This window comes from Lithobates pipiens, unplaced genomic scaffold, assembly GCF_037356315.1.
Source record: "Lithobates pipiens isolate NorthernLeopardFrog02 unplaced genomic scaffold, aLitPip1_a1.2 Scaffold_8, whole genome shotgun sequence".
NCBI classification, from domain to species: Eukaryota; Metazoa; Chordata; class Amphibia; order Anura; family Ranidae; genus Lithobates; species Lithobates pipiens.
In genome coordinates this window covers 128,623,333-128,650,631 of record NW_027507903.1, presented here as the reverse complement: position 1 = coordinate 128,650,631, position 27,299 = coordinate 128,623,333, and the positions used below count along the sequence as shown (strand labels likewise).

Genomic DNA, 27,299 nt, shown 5'->3' with positions numbered 1-27,299 from the left:
TAAGTAATGTTGGAACAAACAACTAAATAGTGTTAGAACAATAAACAACCCCTTTGGGAAGGAAAGCCAAAAGGAAAGCGGGGGGGCTCACAATCTACCATAACCAGCATAAGTAATGATTAGAAATTAGTTAACAAATGGTTGTTAGTATCTAATGTCCCAAAGGGGACATACTCATAAATGACTATAAATATAAATTCAAATACCATCTGATGTGACACGCACTATACCCACATTCAGGCACTGTTGATAGACACGTTCTACATACCCACATATTCAGGCATTGTTGATAAATGCGTTCACATCCGTATCAACATTGAAAACGTATACCCCTTTTGGCCTCAATGTTGATACGGATGTGAACGCATTTATCAACAATGCCTAGTCCTCCAGGCGGAGATGAAATAGAATGAGGTCCCTAATCCATGGGGGAGCCATGTTCTATATGGATCTAGGGATAAGTAAGGTTATGTAATGTAACCCAAGAGAGAGAGGGTTTTGGCTTTCCTTCCCAAAGGGGTTGTTATATTGTTCTAACACTATTTAGGTGTTTGTTCCAACATTACTTATGCATTGTTATTTTTATACATTTTAACATATTTTTATTAGTTTAATTTTTAACAATTTCTATTAATTATATTAATCTTTGGGAGCCAATGGTTGAGATCCCCTCTTAATCTCTTTTTTTGATGACAGTTTAGGATAGAGACACTGAGACAAGTGGTGGTGTCATGGTTGGGATATTGAACCGGCAGCCCTTATTGCTGCTGGGTGAGAGTGCTAACCACTACACCATTGTGGTTACCAGCACTTATCATGTCTGCCTGTCCATGTAGGTCGAGGCACGGTAAGATGGGCATATATCAGGATTATTTTAATGGATGTCATGTTAGCTTTGTTTACAGGTAAAATGAGGCTTGGTTAAGCAGAAGTCATCATCACACTGGTAAGGGGTGGGGGGAAAATCTAGCTTCTGATTGGATGTCATGTTGGCTTTGTTTACAAGTCAAAATGAGGCTTGGTTAAGCAGAAGTCATCATCACAATGGTAAGGGGTGGGGGAAAAATCTAGCTTCTGATTGGATGTCGTATATATGGGAAGGTGAAACCCCTAGGATGGCCATCAAGCCGTGGGATTGGGTATCCCACCTATTGACACGAATGAGGCTTGGTTAAAGGGGAAGCTATGGGTGATCTAATATAGTGATTGGCCAAATTGAGTACTATGGGAGGGGTGGCCTCTTTGGGAATCTGATCAACCGATTGGCTATCGAAAATGAGGCTTGGTTTGAGCGGGAAATGTCGAGGGCCCAGAGCGAGGCTTGGTGAGGATGTGGCAGTATAAATAGAGGTGACACAGCGTGTCCCGCTGGTGCCCCTGGATGACGCAATTTTTTGTAAAACGCGTAGGGATGAGCGATGCGCTGACGTCATCCCTTGCGAAGGAATTGTACCCAGGAACGACGAGTTTGTCCGTTTGCGTCCGGCCGGCACATCGGACTTAAGGCTGATCTTTCCTTTGTGCTTTGTAAGTGCATTTTTGTTTTTATATTTGAGTTATATTAAAAGGTTTTACACTATTGGAGCTTCATTTCTTTTGCATGGAGTTGGCACATATGACCTAATATATGGGAGATAACTAAAGATACTTGTTTGACAACCTGGTCATGATATCGGTGGAGGGAGGAGAGCAGCTGAGAGCCTTCTGAAGTGGGAGATATCTATTGTTACATGCTGTTGGTGACCCTCTGTAGTGGGGGGTCATGAAATTCTGGTAAGGAGTAATTTTGGCTGTATGGTGGTAGATCAAGCACTTGCTACACAGTAGAAGATTTGACGATTTCATCTTATTGGACTCTGTTGGAATTTAAATGTCTATATAATTACACATTGGGTGTTCACTATTTTGTTTTATATTTTTTCTTTTTCCGTTGTTCACTGTGATCAATTATCCTATAACCCTTATTCTTTAGGACTGGGGGTAATAGGCCTAATTTTGCACATTATTATTGAAATTTTGTCTAATGTTTTTTACTTCATTAAATCATGTGTTTTTTTCTGTAATTATGTAATACAGTCAAGCCGCAGCTGATCAAAGTTCCATTGTGGACGATTAGTATAATATTTTTATCATAGCGCAGTTTTTTCCTTGTATCCAACCTGTGGCCTAAGATGGCTATGAATGCAGTTCAACATATAATAGTATACTTACTTTAAAAATGTTGATTTGAATGCTAAAAGCACTAAAAATGCATAGGTGTAAATCCAGCCTTAGAAGAGGCTTCCTTTTGGGACGACAGCCATGCAGACCAATTTGATGCAGTGTGCGGTGTATTGTATGAGCACTGATAGGCTGACCCTCTCACCCCTTCAACCTCTACAGCAATGCTGACAGCACTCATACGTCTATTTCCCAAAGACAACCTCTGGCTATGACGCAGAGCACGTGCACTCAAATTCTTTGGTCAACCATGTTGAATTTCTAGTGACCAGTATGAGAGCGAGGGGAAAGCGATAACTCCAAATTTAACACACCTGCTCCCCATTCACACCCGAGACCTTGTAACACTAACAAGTCACATGACACTAGGGAGGGAAAATGGCTAATTGGGCCCAATTTGGACATTTTCACTTAGGGGTGTACTCATTTTTGTAAATACTTTATTCTATCTTTTCATGTGACAACACTGAAGAAATGACACTTTGCTACAATGTATAGTAGTGAGTGTACAGCTTGTATAACAGTGTACATTTGCTGTCCCCTAAAAATAACACAACATACATAGCCAGCGGTTTAGACATTAATGGCTATGTATGTTGTGTTATTTTGAGGGGACAGCAAATTTACACTGTTATACAAGCTGTATACTCACTACTTTACATTGTAGCAAAGTGTCATTTCTAGTGTTGTCACATGAAAAGATAGAATAAAGTGTTTACAAAAATGTAATGTAAGTGGTTTACTCACTTTTGTGAGATACTGTATGTGTGTTTATATATATATATAGTCACACATAAACATGGCAGGGGTACATGGTTACAGTCTTGGGGGGGGGGGGGGCTTATCGAGGAAGAAATAAGTCAATAATCGTCCTTGTCCCTCAGCACCCCCAGCATACTCTCCCAGATTCACCACCTCTGAGCTGGTGAATCAGGGAGTGTGAATTCTGACACAGATCGCCAGGGTAGTGCTGAGTTCGCACCTTCATAAACTGCCCGTTTCTGTGTCTGTCAATGACAGCTTCTGAGTTTGTGGAGACGATCATTGGAGAACATGCTCTCCCTCCCATCATCTCTGTTTCATAAACCGTTAATGAACTGAGATCAGCAGCGATCCTCGGGATCACCGCTGTTCAGTTTCATAAACAGACACCAGTGTTTCTTTGCTGGACTAAGGTTTCACACGAACGATCCGTTCAGGTCCACCTGTCAGTTTTTTAGGCGGACCTGAATGGATGCTTCTATGGAGCGTCGGATGTCAGCGGTGACATGTCCGTTGACATCCGACCCACTCCGATCTGAAAAAGTGTGACGGAGGAAACGCCTACTTTTCCATCCGTCTGAGGATCGGATCGGTTGAATACGATCCCCCATAGGGGAGAGCGGTACTCTGACAGGTCTGTCCCTGCACAGTGTGCAGAGTCGGACCTGTCATCTTCCTGCTCAGCGGGGATCGACGGAGCGATCCTCCGCTGAGCAGAGCGGGCGCCGTACATGGACTCGAGCCCTTAGAATTTTTTATTTTTTTTTATCTTTATCAAGCTATCCCACTCTTCCCAATCACACCTTATTCAACTCATCAGTTTTCAGCAGCACCTGTTTTTGTGAGAAACTGTTTTTAAGGATGAAGCACACGGAGGGCAAAATTAGAACAAAAAAATTAGCACCTTGAAAATTTCTACTACATCCATCAAACCAGATATTAATGTGTTAGTTCATTAAAGTGTCAAATATCGCACTAGTTTTATGTTGCCCTCTTTTACAATAAACATTCCAAAAATGCAGTTTTATTATCCAGATCGGTACATTATCTGCGTTAACTTGTGATCTGCCTTTTTATGCTCATCAGCTATCCTTATTGTTATTGTATTTTATGTGTGGTCCAAGACAAGTCTTCTTCTTCCAATGTGGCCCAGGAAGGCTAAAAGGTTGAACACCCCGTTATAGACGCTTTGTGGAAACATCTTGTACAGTGAGGGGAATAGGGATGAGCCGAACACCCCCCGGTTCGGTTCGCACCAGAACTTTCGAACGGACCCCAAATTCGAACGAACTTTAGAACCCCATTGAAGTCTATGGGACTCGAACGTTCGAAATGAAAAGTGCTGATTTTAACGGCTAATATGCAAGATACTGTCCTAAAAAGGGTTTGGGGACCTGGCTCCTGCCCCAGGGGACATGGGTCAATGCCTAAAATGTTTTTAAAAATGGTCGTTTTGGCGGGAGCACTGATTTTAATGACGATTAAAGTGAAAAAAAAAAGTGAAATATTCCTTTAAATATGGTGCATGGGGGGTGTCTGTAGTATACCTGTGAAGTGCCACGTGTTTCCCGTGTTTAGAACAGTCCCTGCACAAAATGACATTAAACGGAAATAACACCATTTAAAACTGCTTGCGGTTTTAATGTTATATCTGGTTCCTGCAATATGGTTGAAAATCATTGAGAAAAATGGCATGGGTAGCCCTCCCTGCCCATTACCAGCCCCTTTAGGTCTTGTATGCATATTAAGGGGCACCCCGTACCCATATTAAAAAAAGGAAATGCGTGTGGCCCCCAGGCCCTATATACTCAGAACAGCAGTATACAGGCGGTGCAAACAAGACAGGGACTGTGTAGGTTTGTTGTGTAAAGTTGAATCTGTTTGTAATTTTCAACTGGTACATTTTTAAAGTGTAGCTCCAGTCAAAAAAACTATTTTTAAGCTTTTTGGAAAACATAGGGAAGGGTTATCACCCCTGTATAATTTGTTTTGTCGTCCATCTTTTTTCATCTCACTTGCTGTTGTCTCCTTCCGTTTGCAAGTAGGAGATGTTTGTAAATTGGATGTTTGAAAGTAGGGGCCTGCCCTATATGCTCTGCAGAAATGGCGGAACAAGGTGTTGGTTTTGCCACAACATTGTAAGCCCTCAAAGTGACTCTTGGTGGGCGCTGGAGCGCCCTGCTGTGAACGATTATATCAAGAATTGGAATTACATGCCATTGTTGAACAGTGGTAGAAAAATTGACCTTTGGTGGTTGTGGTGCTGGTGCCACAACACTATAAGTCCTCACCGTTACTCTGGGTGGGCACAGGAAGGGGACCTCCTGTGAAATATTATATCAAGAATTGTAATTACATGTCCCTGTTAAACAGGGGCAGAAAAATTGGGCCTTAGGCACTGGTGCTGGTGCCACCACACTGCAACCTCTCCCATATACTCTTGTTTGATTGCAGGAATTAGCCCTGCTGCAAAGCATTGCATCAAAAATTGTACTTAAACGCCCCTGTTAAACAGGGGCAGAAAAATTGGGCTGATGGCATCAACCAGAACCAGAAATGTTCTTCCAACATATCAGCGGAGGAGGAAGAGGATAGACAATCAACATAACAGGACAGTCACTCAGCATCAGCATAGGCAGTCTTGAAGGGATGTGATATTTCAAAAAAATTTATTCTGTTACATCAGCTTCAGGTGCTTGGTAGCTGTGGGTGATCCAAGACTGATTCATCTTGATGAAGGTCAGTCGATCAACTGATTCGGTGGACAGGCGCACCCTGTGATCGGTAACAAAGCCACCAGCAGCACTGAAGGTGCGTTCCGAAAGAACGCTGGATGCAGGACAGGCCAGTAGCTCAATTGCATACTGTGCAAGCTCTGGCCAGTGATCCATCCTCAAGACCCAGTAAGCCAGAGGATTTTCGGTGGGAAAGGTGTCCAAGTCTGACCTTGCCCCTAGGTATTCCTGCACCATGTAAATCAGACGCTGGCGATGGGTGCTGGAACCGATCATACCTTGGGGCTGCGGACTAAAAAATTGTCTGAAAGCATCAGTCAGACGGTCACCTTCTCCACCGCTCCTTCTGACCGATGCCTCAGCAACACGTTGTCCAGGACCAGGAGTTTGTAAACTCCCAGTCTCTGGGAACGCGTTGCACAGACCTTTCTGCAAGGCCTCCCGGAGATGTCTCATCCTCTGCTCCCTCTGCGATGGCAAGATAAGGTCGGCAACCTTACCCTTGTACCGTGGATCAAGGAGAGTGGCCAGCCAGTAATGGTCCCTCTCCTTGATCTGAAGGATACGAGGATCCTTCCGCAGGCTTTGCAGGATCAGGGAGGCCATGCAGCGTAGGTTAGCTGAGGCATTCGGTCCGGAGTCCTCTGGGTCACTAAGGACAACATGATCCGCAGCTACCTCCTCCCAGCCACGTACAAGTCCATGTGTTTCTTGGGACTGTAAATCATCCCTACAAGACTGCTGCTGCTGAGTGCCAGCCTCCACCTCCATGCTGACACAATCATCCTCCTCCTCCTCCTCATCCTCTTCCTGTGTGATGGGTGGCACAGCAGGAACACTGTCTGGATAAAGGGGGCCTTGAGAGGCAAGGAAGTCCTCCTCTTCCTGCCTCTGTTCTGCCTCAAGTGCCCTGTCCATTATTCCACGCAGCGTATGCTCCAAGAGGTGGACAAGAGGTACAGTGTCTCTGATGCATGCACTGTCACTGCTCACCATCCTTGTGGCCTCCTCAAACGGTGACAGGACAGTGCATGCATCCCTGATCATGCCCCACTGGCGTGGTGAAAAAAAACCAAGCTCCCCTGACCCTGTCCTGGTGCCGTAGTCGCACAGGTACTCATTGATGGCCCTCTGCTGCGTGTGCAGCCGCTGCAGCATGGCCAATGTTGAGTTCCATCTGGTGGGCATGTCACATATAAGGCGGTTCTTGGGCAGGTTCAACTCCTTTTGGAGCTCAGCCAGCCGAGCACAGGCATTAAATGATCGGCGGAAATGCACACAGACTTTCCTGGCCTGCTTCAGGATATCCTGTAAGCCGGGGTACCTGCCCAAGAACCGCTGCACCACCAGGTTAAGGACGTGAGCTACACAGGGCACATGGGTCAGTTGTCCCTGTCGGAGGGCGGAGAGGAGGTTGGTGCCATTGTCACAAACCACCATTCCTGGCTGAAGCTGGCGTGGCGTCAACCACCTCTCGGCCTGCCCCTGCAGAGCTGACAAAACATCCGCCCCAGTGTGGCTCCTGTCCCCCAAACAAACCAGCGCAAGCACGGCATGGCATAGTTTTGCCTGCGTACTTGCGTAGCCCCTGGAACGCCTACGAAGCACCGCTGGTTCTGAGGACAGAGCACTGGAAGAGGCCATGGAGGAAGAAGAGGAGGGGGTGGAGGAGAGAGGTGTGTCACAACCAATAGTAGCATTTTGGAGGCGTGGTGGCGGAACAACCTCCAACACTACTGCACCTTGTCCTGCATCCTTCCCAGCTGCCAGAAGAGTGACCCAATGAGCCGTGCAAGACAGGTAACATCCCTGTCCATGCCTGCTGGACCATGAGTCAGCGGTAATATGCACCTTACCGCTGACCGCCCTGTCCAGCGAGGCAAGGACATTGCCTTCCACATGCCGGTAGAGAGCCGGAATCGCCTTCCGTGAGAAAAAGTGGCGTTTGGGGACCTGCCACTGAGGAACCGCACATTGTACAAACTCACGGAAGGGGGCCGACTCTACCAACTGAAAAGGCAGCAGTTGAAGTGCTAGCAATTTAGCCAGGCTAGCATTCAACCGCTGGGCATGTGGATGGCTGGGAGTCAACTTCTTCCGCCGATCCAGCAGCTGGGGCAGGGACATTTGCCTGCTATAATCGGACGTGGGTGTACCGCTAGCAGAGTTCCCGGAAGCACTTGGCTGTGACACACCTAATTCTACACCTTCATTCCTCTCAGAGCAGGTTTCAGAGAGGACTGAAGGTCTAGTGGGGTTGGAGATGCCAGCTGATGAGGAGCAAGGAGAGGTCCGCTTTGTTCTTTGGTGTGGGTCTTTGAGGTACGCTTGCCAACGAGCTGCATGGCAGGTCAACATATGTCTGGTCAAGCATGTGGTGCCCAATCGGCTGATGTTTTGGCCACGTGAGATACGCTTGAGACATATGTTGCAAATAGCAGCGGTGCGATCTGATGCACTCGTCTCAAAAAAGGCCCACACCAAAGAACTTTTAGAATAACGCGCAGAGGCAGCGCTCTGCACAGGCGGAGCTCTGCGGTGTGATTCAGTCGGTGTGCTGCCCCTAAGCTGGCCCCCGGAGGGCATCCTGCCTCGTTGGACATGTGCCTCCTCCTCCTCCCTCCTTCCAGGCACCCACGTGGAGTCAGTGCCCTCATCATCCCCTCCCTCTTCATCGCTGTAGCAAACCTGGCAGTATGCTGCAGCTTGTGGAACATGACTGCCAGATTGCTGTCCTTCTTGAGCATCCCCTCTCTCTGCGCTCACGCTACTGCCTTCCTCTAACTGAGTGTCATCAGAGCCCACAAAACACTGGGCATCCTCCTGGAGCATGTACCCAACACTGTGCTCAAAGAGTTCAGGAGACTCCTCAGGAGGACGTGGTGGGTCTAGGGAAGGAGTCACTGATGATGACATTGAGAGGAGGGAAGACGATGCGTTGGCAGCTGCTTTGCTAGTACCCTGAGACTGGGTGAGAGAGGATGAGGAGGATGAAGAGGGCTTGGTCATCCACTCTACCAAGTTGTTGGCATGTTGCGGTTCAACATGTCCAGCTGCCGAAAAGAAGGACAAGCGTGTCCCATGGCCACGTGCTGATGACAATGCACCGCGTCCACGACCAGCACTGTTGTCTCTAGACACAGAGCCTGCTTGCCCTCTTTTATCGGCTCGCGCCTGTCTGCCTCTCCTTGCTGGCCTTCCAGACATGGTAATGGCCTGAAGGGAGTTGGGTAGTGTATATTGTGCTAGAGGCACAGAACACCCACTAACTCCTGCAGATGCCTTTATTATAGAACACCAGAGATAAAGGGGTATATACAGATGTATACTGTGCTGTGCTGGAGGCACACACAACTTCCAATAACTCCTGCAGATGGCAAGTGAGCTCAAATAGAGAACAGCTATGTAGGTGGATATAGCCGTATGTACTGGGTACAGAGCACGCAGACAGCACGCACTATCTCCTAACACTACTGGGTACAGAGCACGCAGACAACACGCACTATCTCCTAACACTACTGACTGCAAGCTCTATTATAAAAGATAGATCACTAGCTATATAGGTGAGGTGAATATAGCGGTGTATACTGTGGTCAGGGCACGCAGACAATAACCACTACACAACAGCAAGATCGAAAATCGTCCGAAAACGATCGGTGTGTACTGTGTTGAAGGTACACAGAACACCCACTGCTTCAGATGCCAACACACTACACAAGGCCGCCGCGCTGGCGGCCTTATATAGTGTGGGGCGTGCACTACACAGCCTGAGCTATGATTGGCCACAACTATCCCCCATTTTGTAGATGCTATAACTTTTGCGAAAGCCAAATGCTTAGTGATTTTTTTTTATACCAAAAATATGTGTCGAAAGAAAAAAAAAAATATATCTTTTGGTATATTTATTATAGCAAAAAATAAATCCCGTTTTTAAAATTGTCCCTTTTTTGTTTATAGCGCAAAAAATGAAAAACCACCGAGGTGATCAAATACCACCAAAAGAAAGCTCTATTTGTGGGGGGGGAAGACATCAATTTTGTGTGGGATCCATGTTACACGACCGCGCAATTGTCAGTTAAAGCGACACCGTGCCGGATCGCAAAAAGTGCTCTGGTCTTTGGCTAGCCAAATGCTCCGGGGCTGAAGTGGTTAAAAATGGGTTATGAATAGGTATTCCAGCATGGCAAATGACCTGAAACACAGCCAAGGCAACAAAGGAGCAGCTCATGATACTAAAAGGAACATTTTTACAGTTATTAAAAAACAAAATTAAAAAAAATTAAAAAAACATTTCATACTTGCCTCCACTGTGCAGCTCGTTTTGCACAGAGTGGCCCGGACGGAGAGAGAGGGACGGCAGGGATGCTCCGGTAAGTAAAACGGGGAGGGGGGGGCGGTGACTAAGGTCTTTTTTCCCCTTATTGCATAGGATGCATTAAGGTGAAAAAAAACACAAGCCTTTACAACCCCTTTAAGGTCCTGGCGTGGCCTAGCCAGTGTCCAGACCTTAATCCCATAGAAGATATGTGGAGGGAGCTGAGAGTTTGAGTTACCAAACGTCAGCCCCAAAACCTTAAAGTGGATGTAAACCCACTGTCATCCTTTCTAAACTACTGCAATATTGGTTATCTAGAAAAGTAAACATGAAGGAGGCATGTATATCCATCTGTCAAATGTCTATCCTCTGTCTGCTATGAGACTCGAAAAACTGCAGATTATGTGGGTGGGTCTTTTTTCCAGGGCTCAGTGGGTGGAGTCGGGATGTCAGACTCCCCACCTACCTCTACACCCCCCTTATCAACATGCATTTTCTCCTGTGTATTTCTTACAGTGAACTTCTGCTATGATCACTAACATCCAGTCAAAACCCATGACTTTAGCATGCCAAATCATGCTGAGATGTGGAACAGCCAATCCCTGCAGAGCTGCTGAAGAAAAGTGGGAATATTAAAAAAAAAAAAAATGCATGTTTTAGGCTAGTGCACTAGATATGCAAATCACCCGTCAATCACAGCAAGAAGGGGGAAGAACGACAGTAGTTTTATTTCACTGAAAAAATATGAGGATTGCTCAGAGCTGAATTAACTCTTTGTGGCAAGACTGGGCACAGCTGATCTGAAATCCCATACTGTGCCAGACCAAATAATAATAATAAAATTATATATATTAGGGGATTTACATACACTTTAATAACTTGGAGAGCATCTGCAAAGAGGAGTGGGACAAAATCCCTCTAGAGATGTGTGCAAACCTGGTGGCCAACTACAAGAAATGTCTGACCTCTGATTGCCAACAAGGGTTTTGCCACCAAGTCCTGTTTTACGAATGGGTCAAATACTTATTAAACCTAATAAAATGTAAAAATTTATAACCTTTTTAAAATGCATTTTTATGAATTTTTGTTATTCTGTCTCTCATCGTTAAAATAAACCTACCATTAAAAATTATAGACTGATCGTTTGTCAGTGGCAAACGTACAAAAACAGCATAGGATCAAATACTTCCCCCCCCCCCTCACTGTAGATGTGCATGCACTCAAGCAGCAGCATCAAATTTTACTACAGTGACAACGAAGATATCTGCGCACTATTTATTGGAATGACTCGAGAGTGCAGGAAAGAGCGACAACACCACAGCTGATTGAGTACCGTCACTCTGGGTAAGGAAGTACCTGTAAAACTACTCACTGGCATAATTCAACTAAAAGCAGGACCAAGGAAAAAAAAAAAAAAAAAAAAGGAAGATTAAACTTTTTTTTTTCACATTATATGAACATTTGTAACATATTTGGTTTCAAGTTAGTTTGCCTTTACAAAAAGAACTGCCTTGGCAGCTTAAGGGGGGAATCAGTATATAAAAAACAAACTGCAACTTTGACTAATAAGTTACTATACTGGTATGGCATTTGCGTAGTTCTAAAAGCCATGTTGGGTAGGGGAACATCACCTGGTTTCAGGAGTTATGCAAATGGCTTACGCCTATAGCAAGGGCATTCGTCAACTTTAGACAAAGTTCTATATATATATATATATATATATATATATATATACATACATATACACACACATACACACACACACATATATACACACTTTCCATGCACAGGGAGTCTTTTGGTAAATGTGATACCCTTTAACCTTGCACATTTGTCAAGTCAAAAATAATCCTGCTGCATTGCCCATATAGGCAACAGGTTCACTTTTAAGTTTGGTACGTCTGGAGCACATACACTCCTTTTCCTCACTCACTTGCTCTGTAGAGCTGGCAGGAGTGACAAAAATAAATACTTCCATGAAAGGAGGGGCATGCGACATTGCTTTAACCACTTTCAGACCGGACCATTTTGCTGGTAAATGACCAGAGGTCTTTTTACACTTTGGCACTGCGCTGCTTTAACTGGTAATTGCGCGGTCATGCAATGTTGTACCCAAACAAAATTTACGTCCTTTTCTTCCCACAAATAGAGCTTTCTTTTGATGGTATTTGATTGCCTCTGCGATTTTTATTTTTTGCGATATAAACGTAAAAAGACCGCAAATTTTGAAAAAAAATGATATTTTCTACTTTTTGTTATTAGAAAAATCCAATAAACTCAATTTTAGTCATACATTTAGGCCAAAATGTATTCAGCCACATGTCTTTGGTAAAAAAAAAAGTCAATAATTGTATATTTATTGGTTTGCGCAAAAGTTGTCACATCTACAAACTAAGGTACGTTTTCTGGAATTTACGCAGCTTTTAGTTTACGACTGCCTATCTCATTTCTTGAGGTGCTAAAATGGCAGGGCAGTACAAAACCCCCCCAAATGACCCCATTTTGGAAAGTAGACCCCCTAAGGAAATTGATAAGAGGCATGTTGAGCCCATTGAATATTTTATTTTTTTGCCTCAAGCGATTGAATAATGACAAAAAAATAAAAATTTTTTTTTTTTTTTTTTTTTACACAAAGTTGTCACTAAATGATATATTGCTCACACATGCTATGGGCGTATGTGAAATGACACCCCAAAATAAATTCTGCTGCTTCTCCTGAGTACGGGGATACCACATATGTGGGACTTTTTGGGAGCCTAGCCGCGTACGGGGCCCCGAAAACCAAGCACCGCCTTCAGGCTTTCTAAGGGCGTAAATTTTTGAGTTCACTTCTCACTACCTATTACAGTTTTGAAGACCATAAAATGCCAAGATGGCACAAAACCCCCACAAATGACCCCATTTTAGAAAGTAGACACCCCAAGCTATTTGCTGAGAGGCATGTTGAGTTCATGGAATATTTTATATTTTGCCACAAGTTGCGGGAAAATTACAAACTTTTTTTTTTATTTTTTTTAACAAAGTTGTCACTAAATGATATATTGCTCACGCATGCCATGGGCATATGTGAAATGACACCCCAAAATAAATTCTGCTGCTTCTCCTGAGTACGGGGATACCACATATGTGGGACTTTTTGGGAGCCTAGCCACGTACGGGGCCCCGAAAACCAAGCACCGCCTTCAGGCTTTCTAAGGGCGTTACAGTTTTGAAGGCCATAAAATGCCAAGATGGCACAAACCCCCCCCAAATGACCCCATTTTGGAAAGTAGACACCCCTAAATTTAGGGGTACACTAGTGAGACTAGGTAATAAATGGCGGGTGCCCTGAAACTATAAAAAAATAACTAACCAACCAGCGTCACCTGTAACAGTTATATGGTGATCACTGGTGAAAGGGTTAACTAAGGGGCAATCAGGGGGCTTTATGCAGTAGTATATGGGGGTCCCTGGCGCTATAAAAAGCTGCGGCGAACCTAAATACCTACCTGCCTAACTAGCGTCACCTGTGACACTAATACGGCGATCAGAAAAATGATCGCTTATTAGGCTGGGTTCACACTGGAGCGATGCGGAAACGCCGCAAATCCGCGGCGGGTTCCCGCATCGCATGCCTCCCGGCGGCAGTTCACACTGCCCTATGCGAACTGCTGGGAGTGTCAGTGAAATGTTACTGACAACCCCAGATCAGTTCGCATATCGCAGTGCGATCTGCAAACTCGGATCGCATGGTGTGAACACCCATGCGATCCGATTCTGCTGCGGGCCAAAAAAAGGGTCCCGTGCGAATTTGCGGCGGGTGTGGCGAATGGCTGAACTCGAATCGCACAGAGATCGGATGTGATTTGCACTGCAGTGCGGTGCGAATCACATTCGTTCTCATAAACCGCTGCAATGTGAACCCAGCCTTAGTGACACTTGCGACGGGGGGTGATCACGGGGTTAAACCTTTATTGGGGGGGTTAGGGGGGTACATTAGAACTAAAGGGGGCTAACTCTAACTGCCCTAACAGTTATTACAGTCACAAATGACACCAATGCAAAAAAAAAAAAAAAAAAAAAAAAAGACATTGGTGTCACTGTGACTGGGGGGCAGGGGTAATTGGGGGGGTGATCGGGGGGTAAAGGGGGGGTGTGAGTGTGCCTGGCATGTTCTACTGTGTGTGTAGAGTGTTGGTGCAACTCACCGATCCGCTCTCCTCCGTGTCGGAACGAAAAATACCGACACGGAGGAGAGAATACATCACTTCCTCTCCTGTGTTTACATTACAGGAGAGGAAGTGATGTCACGGGGGATTCCTATTCGTCGGGAGCGATCGCGAGGGGGTGGCCATGAATGAATGGCCGCCCCCTCGTCCCGGATCGCTCCCGGACGAAAACCGACCGCCGCAGGCACCGGGCGGGGGCCCGATCGGGCCCCCGACCCGCGGGAGGCAAGGGACGTACATGTACGCCAATATGCCTGCCCGTGCCATGCTGTCGACGTACATCGTCGTGCAGCGGTCGGCAACTGGTTAAAGAGGAAGTAAACCCTTCCAAACAACTTGGACCTATAGGTAAGCCTAGATTAAGGCTTACCTGTAGGTCCAAGCAATATCTCCTAAACCTATATGGTTTAGGAGATATTTGCCCGAAAATGGGCACCACTGTCTACGGCGCATGCGCCGTAGACAGCGGCGCGCAGGCGCACTAAATGCGGCAAATCCAAGAATGGATTTGCCAAATTTGTCGACTCCCGTGCGCATGCGCGGGAGTGACGTCATCGCGGCTTCGCCGTATGACAGCGGCGGAGCTGCGAGGCGCGATTCCCGTGCGCATGCGTGGGAGTGACGTCATCGCGGTTGCGCCGCTGTGATTCGTCGGAGCTGCGAGACGCCACAAGCAACATGGATGCGGCGGACTACAGGGGACAGCGGCGACTTCGCTGGCTCCTGTGTCAGGTAAGTGACACATAATGAGCTACTATGCGATGCATAGTAGTCCATTATGCTTTACCTTTGCAGGGAAAAAAAGAGGAAGTAAACCCATCAGGGTTTACTTCCTCTTTAAGATGCTTTAAAGCTGAAGTCTAGGTATGATATTTATTGCCCAAATCCACCTTGGACCAATAAAGTATGCAGATCTCATATCCGACGTACTGCTGGAGTAGGTGACAATCACTGAAGTAGCCATTACTACTACTGGTGGTGGTAGTATTGCTGTGATCTTTCAGGTCATGCATTCACTCAGCACTGCCTCCATTACAAGAATTACTTGTATTTTTTAAGGCATACAAGGTGTTCTCTGATTGGACTAGATAGAGATCATGACATCACCACCTTGTCCAATTAGCTACCAAACCCATTGATTTGCTCTGAACTGGGCAACATATCTAATTATCTATAAAAACAAACATGCTGTGAACACTGCAGTCATTGCTCCGTTGAATGTTTATATTACTCACACACGATTTCATGTCCACAGTCTGTGTTATGTGTTTATAATCAATGAAGCCGATATGCAGATAAAGCTTTATTACAAAATACAAAAAAATTATCACATTGTGCATAAAATCCAATGAGACAAAAAGCTTCTAAAGAAATAAGGTAACACCTTTGCACCGTGATCATGCAGCTTAAAAACAAACATTTGAGGAAAAAAAAAATAAAAAAAATAAAAAAAATGATTAGTTCTCAGTAAATAAGAAATAGCACCGAGTTCAAAACAAGCTGTGCACAGATATTTTACTTGCCCTACCTGGTACTGAGAATAGGTAATTTGCACAAGTGCCGGACTGGTGATCCAGACCGGGGCCCAGCAGATCGGAGGGGGGCATGCAAGAAAAAAAAAAAAAAACACACAACAAACAAAAAGACACAGCATTTTTGCTTGTACATGATTGAATGAAAAAATCAGCAGAGCTTCTCTCAGATCTAAAGTGACTGCACTTGCAGTGCAAAGTGGATTTGCCTTTAGCAAATCAACCCCAAAATATTGCATCTTTTTAGCGGCTGATGGGACATGTAGACATTTAGAATAAGAGTTCTACTTTAACCAGGTTACAATTCTGTATCATACAATTACATAGGAAAAATATAGATTACAAATGAGTTTCTATTCCACATCCTAAAGAGACTAAAACTTCAGTTTCTTTTTAGTTTTTAACTTGACCTGGACTTACTTCATCCATACAGTAATGTACAATAATAGAAACAACCTCCCCCTTAGCTAGAAAATTCACCAGAATTATATATACAAAAGCAATAAGGCACATATGGCTTCAGATAGAGATTTACACATCCAATAAGGCACTTTAATACAGTTGGATTTTGGTGGTTTTGCATGGTCACATTTTACAGATTAGCTGTAAAGGACAATCATGTAATAATGGATGTATAAAATAAGTGTGACTAAAGCATGCAACTTGTCAGTTCTGGACAGGAAAAGAATAAGACATACATCAAGCATTCGATTTTTACTGTTTTTTTTTACCATTGATAATAAATTAGGATGCTACAACCAGCCTTCAATATATACAGCTTATCAGCCAAAATGTTTTTTTACATTTTATATCCAAAATGTCTAAAGACAACAAAAGATGGTACTGGCTGTAACATATGTGGTTTGATGTTAAGATCTTATATGTTTGTAAAAGCAAAAATATAAAAAACACAAAAAAAAAAGAAAAACACAAAAAAAACAAACTGAAAACTATGGGCAAGAAAAGCATATAAAATTCATTTATCAGTGGTTCTGAATCCATCCCTCAATGATGGTCTAAAAGGAATAGACAAATGCCTGTAAGAGAATGCAAAAAGAGCATGCCCAACATAATTAAAACCCACCAGTGTATAACCGTACAGACCCACATCCTAGTATTGTGGACGGTAGTACTTGCTGATACGTCAGTCTTAGGCTTCTGCCTGTTCATGAGCTCTTTTCACGCTTCTTGCTGCTGTGGCCTGCATCTCCTGAGCCTGAAGCACCAGAATCACTGTGTGCACTGCTACCCTTTTGCTTCTTTTTATTTGACTCGTTATGTGGCTTTGAATGGCTCCGATGCTTGGAGGCTGCTGGTTTGCTTCCTCGCCCAAATAAAGCTTGAAGGGAATTGATAGCAATTATAGCAAAAATAAGGGAGTACAACAGTAATGGTGCTGGATAAGGGCTTAAGAATTCACGAATAAGCTTCAGTGTAGATGGAAGGGGGGCGTCCAGTGAACGACGAGGAGGTGGCTTGTCCTGGAAGAGAAAACAAAAAACACCATCAAACCTCTGAACTAGGAAAGGGTACACACCATACGGTAATACAATGTTAGCTTGCAGGAGTCACAGCTGACAAATTACCATTCCCTACACAACTGTTACAAGTCTTTTTAAATTCTATAAAGCAGTGGTCATCAACCCTGTCCTCCGGGCCCACTAACAGGCCAGGTTTTATGTATTGCCTTGGGGAGATGCAGACTAGAATACTGCAATCACTGAGCAGCAAATGATATCACCTGTGATGTATTGCAGTTATCTTGCAAACCTGGCCTGTTAGTGGGCCCTGAGGACAGGGCTGATGACCACTGCTTCAAAGGATAGACATAGAAAATGTAAAGAAAACCAAGCATACAATGCATTGTACAGCAAAAGAGCTGAGTTTTATAGGATAATTTTACAAGCTGATCTGGGTACAATGCTCAAGTGGTAAAAGGATTAAATATTGATGTAAATATTAAACATTACTTTATGCACCTTACAGTTAACCACGTAAGCACTGTACAACCTAGGAGCAGAAGTACTGGGTGAATCAATGGAGGAGAAGTGCTGGTTTCTTGCTAGAAGATAGACTTGATAACAGTATGTAATGGAAATACACAGCTTTTACAGCGAAAAAAAAGACAGACTAAAGCCAGCCATAGACAGTTTGAATCTCGGCCGGTTCATCAGGGACCAGACAAGATATGAATCATGTATGGGTAGGCTGATTATACCAAAGTTGATCGATCAACTTGGGTACAACTAGCCTGCTGGATTTTTCATGCGATTAGTGCCAGAGGCTATAGCCTCTAGCACTAATCAAGGTGCTCTCCTGGCCAGGATTGCTCCACTGCCACCAACTCGTGTTTGCAGGGAAAAAAAATAAAAATAAAAAAATAAAAAAATATTGCATACTAGCACAATATGTGACACTTACCTGCAAACTAAGCTTGCGCCGTCCCCGCTGGAGGCCGCATGCATTTTTGCCCCTCTTCCTTCCAGGGCCGTGGCTATGTGACTGGCTGAAGCCGAGTGATGTCACACATGCGCGAGTGAGCCGCCAGTCAGAGCACTCTCTCCTGAAGAAACGGCACGGGTGGCCGTTACTTCTGAGAACATGCGCTGACGACATCGGCGCAGTATACAGTAAATATCTGCTAAACAGTGCAAGTTTAGGAAATATTTACAGTACCTATAGGTAAGCCTAGAATAAGGCTTGTCTATAGGTACAAGTACTGCAGGGAGGTTTACAATCTCTAAAGAGTCACAGTCTTATACAAAAGTTAAAGTAGATGTTGCAAAGCTGGAGAGAGCTGAAAAATTAAAAAAGGGGCATGGAAGAACTCAGCAGATTCAGTTATTCACTTTAAGATTGCAAGAGACAAGTGACTGGAGGAAAAGAACGTTAAAGTCCACATATGGAAAGAGTTCCTTATGGTAAAAGCTGTAAAGGTGTACATTTTTGTAGGAGCCAATTCTAGCCAACCTGGATAGTTTAAAAATGTGCGACTTTTTTTTATTTTTTGCTCTGCATTCTTTCAATATGATTTACTAAATAACAAAACTATATTGTTCTGTATGGCAAGACAACTGCCACTAAATGGGAAATCGTACCCATGTGACCAAAATGGTAGGCTGCAAGTATATTGCATCATGTACGGCTTCTGTAAAATGTAGAAACATAGAAGATGCTCTTTACCACAAAAACAGATGCCTATCAATACTTTACCCCACGCGTATAACTGCTCACACCACTAGAACTGCGTGGCAGCAAATGAAATGGGGAGAAACCCTTTACAAGCCTTAATGCCATAAAACTGGCATACAGCAATGCACCAGTGCTCTAGGCAGCTTTTCACTAGTATTCAGTTTTATTCCATCTTCAGTTTAGAACTATACCATGCTGAAAGAAGCTAGGGCTTTCTTGGCTGATATTTGTGCTGAAAGACAGCAGGCAGTCAACTGGTCAATGCAGTGGCGTCAAGAGCTAGAATTCGGGCAGGGGGATGCATACTCCTGGATCTCCGGGCGTCCAGAAATCAAGAACACAGGATGATGAGATAAACGCAAAATGCTTGTTAAAGCGGAGCTCCACCCTAAAGTGGAACTTCCGCTCATTGGAACCCTCCTCCCCTCCGGTGCCACAATTGGCAACTTTCAAGGGGGAGCAGATACCTGTATAATACAGTTATTTATATCTGCTGACTTTGAAAAAATAAAAAACGGTGGAACTCCCAATGTTAAGGCATTGACATTGTAATTATGAAATCACTCCAATTAAATATTTCTCTGCAACCATGACTTCACTTGCTTTGTAAATATAATTATACACACACAAAAAATTATATATATATATATATATATATATATATATATATATATATATATATATATATATATATATATATATATATATATATATATATATATATATACACACATATACATACACATACACACACACACACACACACACACACATATACATACACATATACACAAACAAACTTTTTTTTGACACAATGGGGAGGACTTTTTCTCTTCATAGAGCATTACAGAAAATGCATCAGAAGGAGACGCCCTTGTTTGGTTTCCAGACGGAAAGAGCTGAAAACTTTAGTGTGGATTATCTTGCCACAGAGTCTCGCTCGCAAGCTATATATTTAGATGCATCTGAACATTTAGCCTCTCTCTAAACATATCTGATGCAGGGGAAAATTATTATTTACTACAGGTACTTGTATAGGCCCTTCCATATGCAGCGCTTTACATATATTAAACATTCACATCAGTCCCTGCACTCAAGGAGCTTACAGTTTAAGGACTAGCTCACATTCAGGCTTAAACATACTAGGGCAATTTAAAGAGGAGCCAATAAAACGGACCATCATGTCTTTGGAGTGTGAAAAGAAACCAGAATACCTGAAGGAAATGCATGTAAGCGCAAGGCGAACATGCAAACTCCAGGCAGACTGAGATTTGAATGAAGGAAGAAATTAGCTGCACACAGTCGTGATTTAAGTCCGTTTATTGAAAGTTCCATGCAAACATTGACACACCACAGTTGCAGTAGCCGGAACAGAGGACGACTAGTTTTGCCTAGCTACAGTGTTTTTACTCATCAGGCGATGAGTAAGCACAGTGTAGCTGGGCAAAACTAGTCCATCTCTGTTCCGGCTACTGCAACTGTGGTGTGCATCAATGTTTGCATGGAACGTTCAATAAACGGACTTCAATCACGTCGGTGTGCAGCCAATTTCTTCCTGCATTCAGTCTTCTACGGTAGGCAAGCAGGGGGTTGCACCCATGTGAGGAGCCTCATACTATTCATTGTGCCCGGAGTTTCTCACCTGGAGCGGCAATTTTCCTTTGCAGACTGGGATTTGAACCGATGATGCTAGTGCTGTTAAGTAGAAGTGCTAACCACATATTCAATTAGAAATGATGTTGCTTAGTGTGGCAAATACTTAACCATTTACAAAGGTGACTCCCTACTAATGTTTAACCATTTCCAATACGGTTTCATGCAGGGAGATTTCATTTTTAAAGCCCACATAAAATGTATTTGTTGACGACTTGTCCAGAGATGCTGTTGATCCTTCTCCCAATAACTTGTTACAATCCTCAAACGATAAATGCCTACTTTTACTAATCTTCATTAAAATTATTCTCTCACCCAGCCTTAAGAAGTTTAATGAGCCAGACATACCTTGAGTCCATGCTGGTTCAAGAGGGATTCCAAGGTAGGGTCTCCTATGAACACAGTAGGGAAAAACTCCTCAATATGACGTCGGCGCCACCAGTGACTGGCCGCTTGTCTGGCAAAAGAGAGCAGAAACGCAAATTAATAGCGAACAGCTACATGACCTGGGGGGGGGGGGGGGGGGAAAGGAGGTGCCACTCACAGAAAAACAGATTCAAAATCAGATTGCAGCCGTGTGAACCTAGCTCAAGCGTATATGTGGACTTGTTCAGTGTAATATGTACAATTTTGTGAAGAAGTTTATCAGAAAAATTGGCATTTTTTTTTTAAAAAACTCAGTCACTGATATCTATAGATGCTTCCTGTCCATGCTTATTCACCATAGTGATCTGCAATATATACTGTATGTGGCAACAATTTGATACAGACTGTTCCAAATGTAATCCTTACCCTGTTTGACCCTTCTCTGTAAACCAATACTTGAAGAGTTGCGCTCTTATATAATGAGGGGGGCGGGCATTGAAAGGATACAGCGACTCGTCATTCTGCACCAATTGTACCACTGCAAACGAAAATAATTGAAAACATGAGAATACATTTCTTTCTTCCAGACTTAAAACTGCCATTTCCATCTTTAAGTAGAACTATAGGCAAAAAAACATTTTTTTTCCACTCATTTTGGATAGAGCAAAGAAGGGTTATAACCTGTCAGGGTTTACTTCCTCTTTAACACATGCTTTAAAGGCCATATCTGTAAAGCTTCTGATTACAGCAGTTGACCACTGTTTCTCAAAATCCATATGTTCAAGTGTAACTAAAGGCAAACATTTTTCATTTTGGATAGAGTGCAGAGGGACTAGAACCCCTGACAGGTTTTCATTGCAGTCTGTGACCCTGTTGGCCACTTAATTTTTTGGGATACAGCTCTGCGTTACTTTAACCGACAATTGCGTGGTCAACACTGTACCCAAAATAACTTTTTTTCCCCAACAAATGGCTTTTTGGGGCCATTTGATCACCTCTTGGGGGGGGGGGGGGGGAATATGAAAGCGAAGCCTGCGATGTCCCTGCTGTCCCCACTAACGAGCGTCCATTTTCACCGCTCTTCCTTCCGAGGCCGCAAACTCCAGCTCTGTGGTTGGCCAGAGTAGCGAGACGTCACATGCGCGGGAGCCTCCAGTCACGGCATGACCCCCTTTAGAAACGACACCATCTGCCCTTTCTAAAGTGCGCATGCACCATAGACATCAGCACATGGGTTTATTGTAAATATCTCCTAAACCGCGACCGTTTACCACGTGATCGCTCCGTCAAAACAGAGCTATCACTTGTAAAAAAAAAACTGCATCACGTCTGGTTCCTCTCTCCCCTCTCTGTACAGATCGGTACAGAGAAGGGAGAGGGAAGAGATCAGATGCTGCTGCAGCGCTGTGGGCTGGATATGTACTGCATGTTGAGCCTCTATGTGGCTACACTGTGTAAAATTCTCACACGTGTTATCGCCATACTCCGTAGTAGAATGTATTTTGGGGTGTAATCTGTGCTATGCATATGCTGTGTGTGAACCCTACAAAAAACAAAACAAAAAAAACAAAACCACACAGCTACTAATTAACAATTTTGTGGGGAAGAAAAAAAATAAATAATAATCTTGATTTAGCTAAGAATTGGAGGGGGGGGGGGGGGGGGGAATCAACTTCAAAAAACTCACCATGCCTCTTACTAAATACTTTGGAATGTCTACTTTCCAAAAAGGGGTAATTTGGGGGGTATTTGTACTTTCCTGGCTTGTTCATCAGGTGTGATCAATTTTTAGAGCTTGGCACCAAAGCTTGTGGACGCTAACTTTCACAAAGACCAAATAATATATACCGATTTGGGTTATTTTTACCAAAGAAATATAGCAGTATAAATTTTGGCAAAAATTTATGAAGAAAAATTACTAGTTTGCAAAATTTTATAAACGGAAATTAAGAAAAATTCTATTTTTTTTCTTTACAGAATTTTCGGTCTTTCTTTTATAGCGCAAAAAATAAAAAACCCAGGTGATTAAATACCACCATAAGAAAGCTCTATTTGTGTGAAAAAAAGACAAAAATATAAATAGTGTTGCATGACTAATTGTTATTCAAAATGGGAGCACTGAAATCTGAAAATTGGTCTGGTTAGGGGGTTTAAGTGCCTAGTGGTCGGGGGGGGGGGGAGAAGAAGAATTGTGCCAGGGTTGCTTTAACCACTTGCTGTCCAGACCCCCCCCCCCCCCATTTTTCCTACATACACAGGGGGCCAACAGGCCCTGTGTGTAATAGCATTGGGCAGGCGACATACTCTTCATGGAGACATCAGTGGTCTCCCAGACTCCTAAAGTCTCTCCTGGATTGTAATGCAGCTAACCAAGTATAGACCTCACTACAGTAAAAGTGATCAGGAGACTGTAGCGCTGCCCAGATAGATTGCTTTTACCAAAATAAACAAATACTAAGCTCGGGGATTGTTATAACCACTTAAAACCAAGTGGTAAAAAGTGCCAATAAAGAGATAGGGGTAGCTTTTGGCCAGGAGTCTACAAAGACACAGCAAAAAGGACACGCAATTACAGATGTTCCGGAAACCATTAACTTCACCTAGTGTTCTCTATAGCTTACCATCCTTGTTTCCCTGTAGAAGCCGATGAACAAAGCTGGTAAACCACGGACTCTGCGAGTGAGGTCCAAGAGCTGCAAACCACATCTGCCAGTCCAAGCGAGGCTGGTGAGGAGTGAGGATTGGAGGAGCTGCACTTATATTTCCTGGCTTATACATGAACTCTATTTCCTGTGGGAAGATTATTACAAAAAGTCGCATGAATAAGACAAAGCTAGTCTGAGCAGCCCAACAATTCTAAATAATTCTTTACCTTTTATCATTCCAGCATTCAAGTATTAAAGATGAACGAACTAAAGAGCTACAAAGGATATAAATCCACTCAATATGCACCGAATGTCTTTACAAACTGATTATGGCCTCGCTAGGAATAGTGGTGACATCACTGTACTGTGCACAGCCTGTGCAGAAGGCAGAGCTGTGAACCAGGCCTAGCAGGTCCCCTTCCTATGAACTGCTTCAGAAAACTACAGGGGGTGGGTACAAGACCAATCACTGGCCACCCTGCACAAGGTGAAAGTACAGCAGTGACTGGTCATTATTACAGGAAGCTCTTGCTCAAAGGCAAGGTTTCACACCGATTACTGTCAAGAAATACACAAAGCACACAAAGATTCAGGCAAGGGTAAATGACACTTGTATTTGGACAATATTTTCTTACGCCAAAATTCAGCTTTAGGTAGTAAAGCACGCTTGGTCATTTTTATCAATAGGTAAGTCTATAACAAGGCTTACCTGTAGGTAAAATGAAGATCTAAAACGTGCACCATTTAGGAGATATTCACCCTTGATGTGGTGACATCACCGGTGCACGCACTCTGAAGATCCGGCATACCGGATATCATGTGCTAGAATGCAATGCATACAAGCACATTATGCAATTGCCTTACAAGGGTTTTTTTTTAACCAGCAGCGGGTTACAACCAGTTTAAACTGTGTCCCATCCACTCAAAACAAATTTAGGAGGGCTATTTGAATTTACCTTTTGATTTGGTTACTTTGAAGTACATCTATTTTTTTGATATGGTCTGCCTATAATTTTTACTTTTTAATATGGTCTCACAAGTTATATTTCACAAAATCTAGATCCCATTTACTCTCACTTCCTGTTTTGGCTATGGGATAGGAAATGAAAGCCAATCTATTCAATGGGACACAGATGGCAAAGAGATGGGGGGGAAAGAAAGAAAAGCCCGACAGGTTATAACCTCCCCTTACACCGGGGCTTGACTAATTTGCTTCGCATCTAGGAGCCAGCTAAAAAAAAAAAAAAAAGTTAGCTGCCAGTTTTTTTATTTTACTTTACCAACAAAGCTTAACCACTTCAATACAGGGCACTTAAACACCTTCCTGCCCAGACCAATTTTGAGCTTTCAGCGCTGTCGCACTTTGAATGACAATTGCACGGTCATGCTACACTGTACTCAAATGACATTTTTATAATTTTTTTTCCCACAAATAGAGCTTTCTTTTGGTGGTATTTGATCACCTCTACGGTTTTTATTTTTTGCGCTACAAAAAAAAATACAGAAAATTTTGAAAAAAAAAATGTTTTTTTTTTGTTTCAGTTTCAAAACTTTGTAAATAAGTACGTTTTCTAGTTCACTGATGGGTACTGATGGGACTACACTGATGGGCACTGATGGGGCTACACTGATGGGTACTGATGGGGCTACACTGATGGGGCGGCACTGATGGGCACTGATGGGGCGGCACTGATGGGCACTGATGGGGCGGCACTGATGGGCACCAATGAAGTGGCACTGATAGGCGGCACGGATGGGCGACACGGACGGACACTGATAGGTGGCACAAATTGGCACGGATGGGCATGGATAGGCGGCACTCATAGGCGGCACCGGTGGGCACTCATAGGCGGCACCGGTGTTATACTATAGTAATGGATGCCAATCAGTGCCAAACAATAATGCATGCCAATCAGTGATGCCCATTGTGGGCACTGATTGGCACCCATTGTGCTGACTGGCATCCCTGGTGGTCTAGGGAGGATTATGACTTATTACCTTTTCCCTGGTGGTCTGGTGGCATCCCTGGTGGTCCAGTGTGGGCATCCTGGGGGGGCTGTGCTGATAATCGATCAGCACAGACCCCCCCTGTCAGAGGAGCAGCCGATCGGCTCTCCTCTACTCGCGTCTGACAGACGCGAGTGAGGGAAAGCCGATCACCGGCTCTTCCCATTTACACTGTGATCAGCCGTGATTGGACACGGCTGATCACATGGTAAAGAGTCTCCGTCGGAGACTCTTTACCGAGATCGTAGTTGCCGGGTGTCAGATTGACACCCCGCAACAACGATCGCCGCGATGCGCGCCCCCGGGGGCGCGCAGCGGCTCATAATCCTGATCACGTCATATGACGTCCGGTCAGGATTATGAAACCACTTTGCCGCCGTCAATTGCCTATAGGGCGGGCGGCAAGTGGTTAAGGGTGGAACATGTAGCATGTTCCCGAAAGGTGAACTTATGCTTTAACCCTTTTGCTGCCAGAGCCGTTTTTTGGACACATTAATAAAATTTAAGCCTGAATATTACAAAAAAAAACAAAAAAAAACCCCCAAAACTTTTTTCTGAAAGCAGGCACCCTAGAGAATAAAATAGTGGTAGTTCCCATTTTTACATCACAATATTACCGCAAATTTTGTTAAATTTTAGGGGGCACAAAAACCCATTTTTTGGTAAAATATAAAAGCCAAGGTTGTAAATAGAGACCCAACATGTCAAATTTGCATGCATCTGTGAAATGGCAACAAACTTCAGTACTCTATTTTACATAGGCGACACTTTAAAAGGCCCCCCTATAAGTCATCAGTTTAGCGTTAAGATCTGATGCTAGAAATATTACTCCCATTCCTCTGACATATTAACGTGTATCGCAATTGACGTTTAGAGGCGTAGGCGACCGCCGCATGAGCTTACATTTGAACATGCATATATGTGGGTGTAGGGGGGGGGGGCTCAATTTTTTTTGTGGGGGAAATTTTTACAACTAAATAAAAAAAACTTTCACATCACATTAAGGGACTTTGTCCCCTATGCGATGATTTTTTTAGGCGATGTTCTCTTTAAGGAGACATACATACAGGGTCTAAAAGTTTTGTAATGCAAAACTCGCACTGCAATACATTTTTCCCTTCCTTATGGGATGTAAACTCACCACTCACCTAAACTAATGACACAGTATTAATGTATATGCAGTTGTGCTCATAATTTTACATACCCTGGCAGAACTTATGATTCCTTGGCAATTTTTCTGAGAATATGAATGATAACACAAAAAATTTTCACTTATGGTTAGTATTTGGCTGAAGTCATTTATTATCAACTATGTTTACTCTTTTTAAATCATAAGGGCAACAGAAACTACCCAAATGACCCTGATCAAAAGTTTACATACCCCAGTTCTTAACACTGTGTATTGCCCCCTTTAACATCAATGACAGCTTGAAGTCTTTTGTGGTATTTGTGGATGAGGCTCTTTATCTTCTCATATGGTAAAGCTGCCCATTCCTCTTGGCAAAAAAGCCTCCAGTTCCTGTAAATTCTTGGGATGTCTTGCATGAACTGCACATTTGAGAACTCCCCACAGTGGGTCAGTGATATTGAGGTCAGGAGACCGAGATAGCCACTCCAGAACCTTCAATTTATTGTGGAGTAGCCAATGACAGGTCGACTTGGCC

At 43.6% G+C, this 27,299-nt stretch overlaps 1 protein-coding gene across 1 annotated transcript in view; it reads right to left on the bottom strand.

Annotated features, from left to right (window-relative positions):
• Nucleotides 1–15,530: 15,530 nt before the first annotated feature.
• LMF2 (lipase maturation factor 2) overlaps nt 15,531–27,299 on the bottom strand; it is a 35,934-nt gene continuing 24,165 nt past the window's right edge. Inside the window, exons 11-14 of the mRNA XM_077472745.1 lie at nt 23,605–23,773; nt 21,410–21,521; nt 20,966–21,074; nt 15,531–17,253 (exon numbers count right to left, since the gene is read on the bottom strand). Of these exons, the coding sequence (XP_077328871.1) occupies nt 16,939–17,253; nt 20,966–21,074; nt 21,410–21,521; nt 23,605–23,773 (705 nt within the window). The 3' untranslated portion in view covers nt 15,531–16,938. The remainder of the gene's footprint in view (nt 17,254–20,965; nt 21,075–21,409; nt 21,522–23,604; nt 23,774–27,299) is intronic.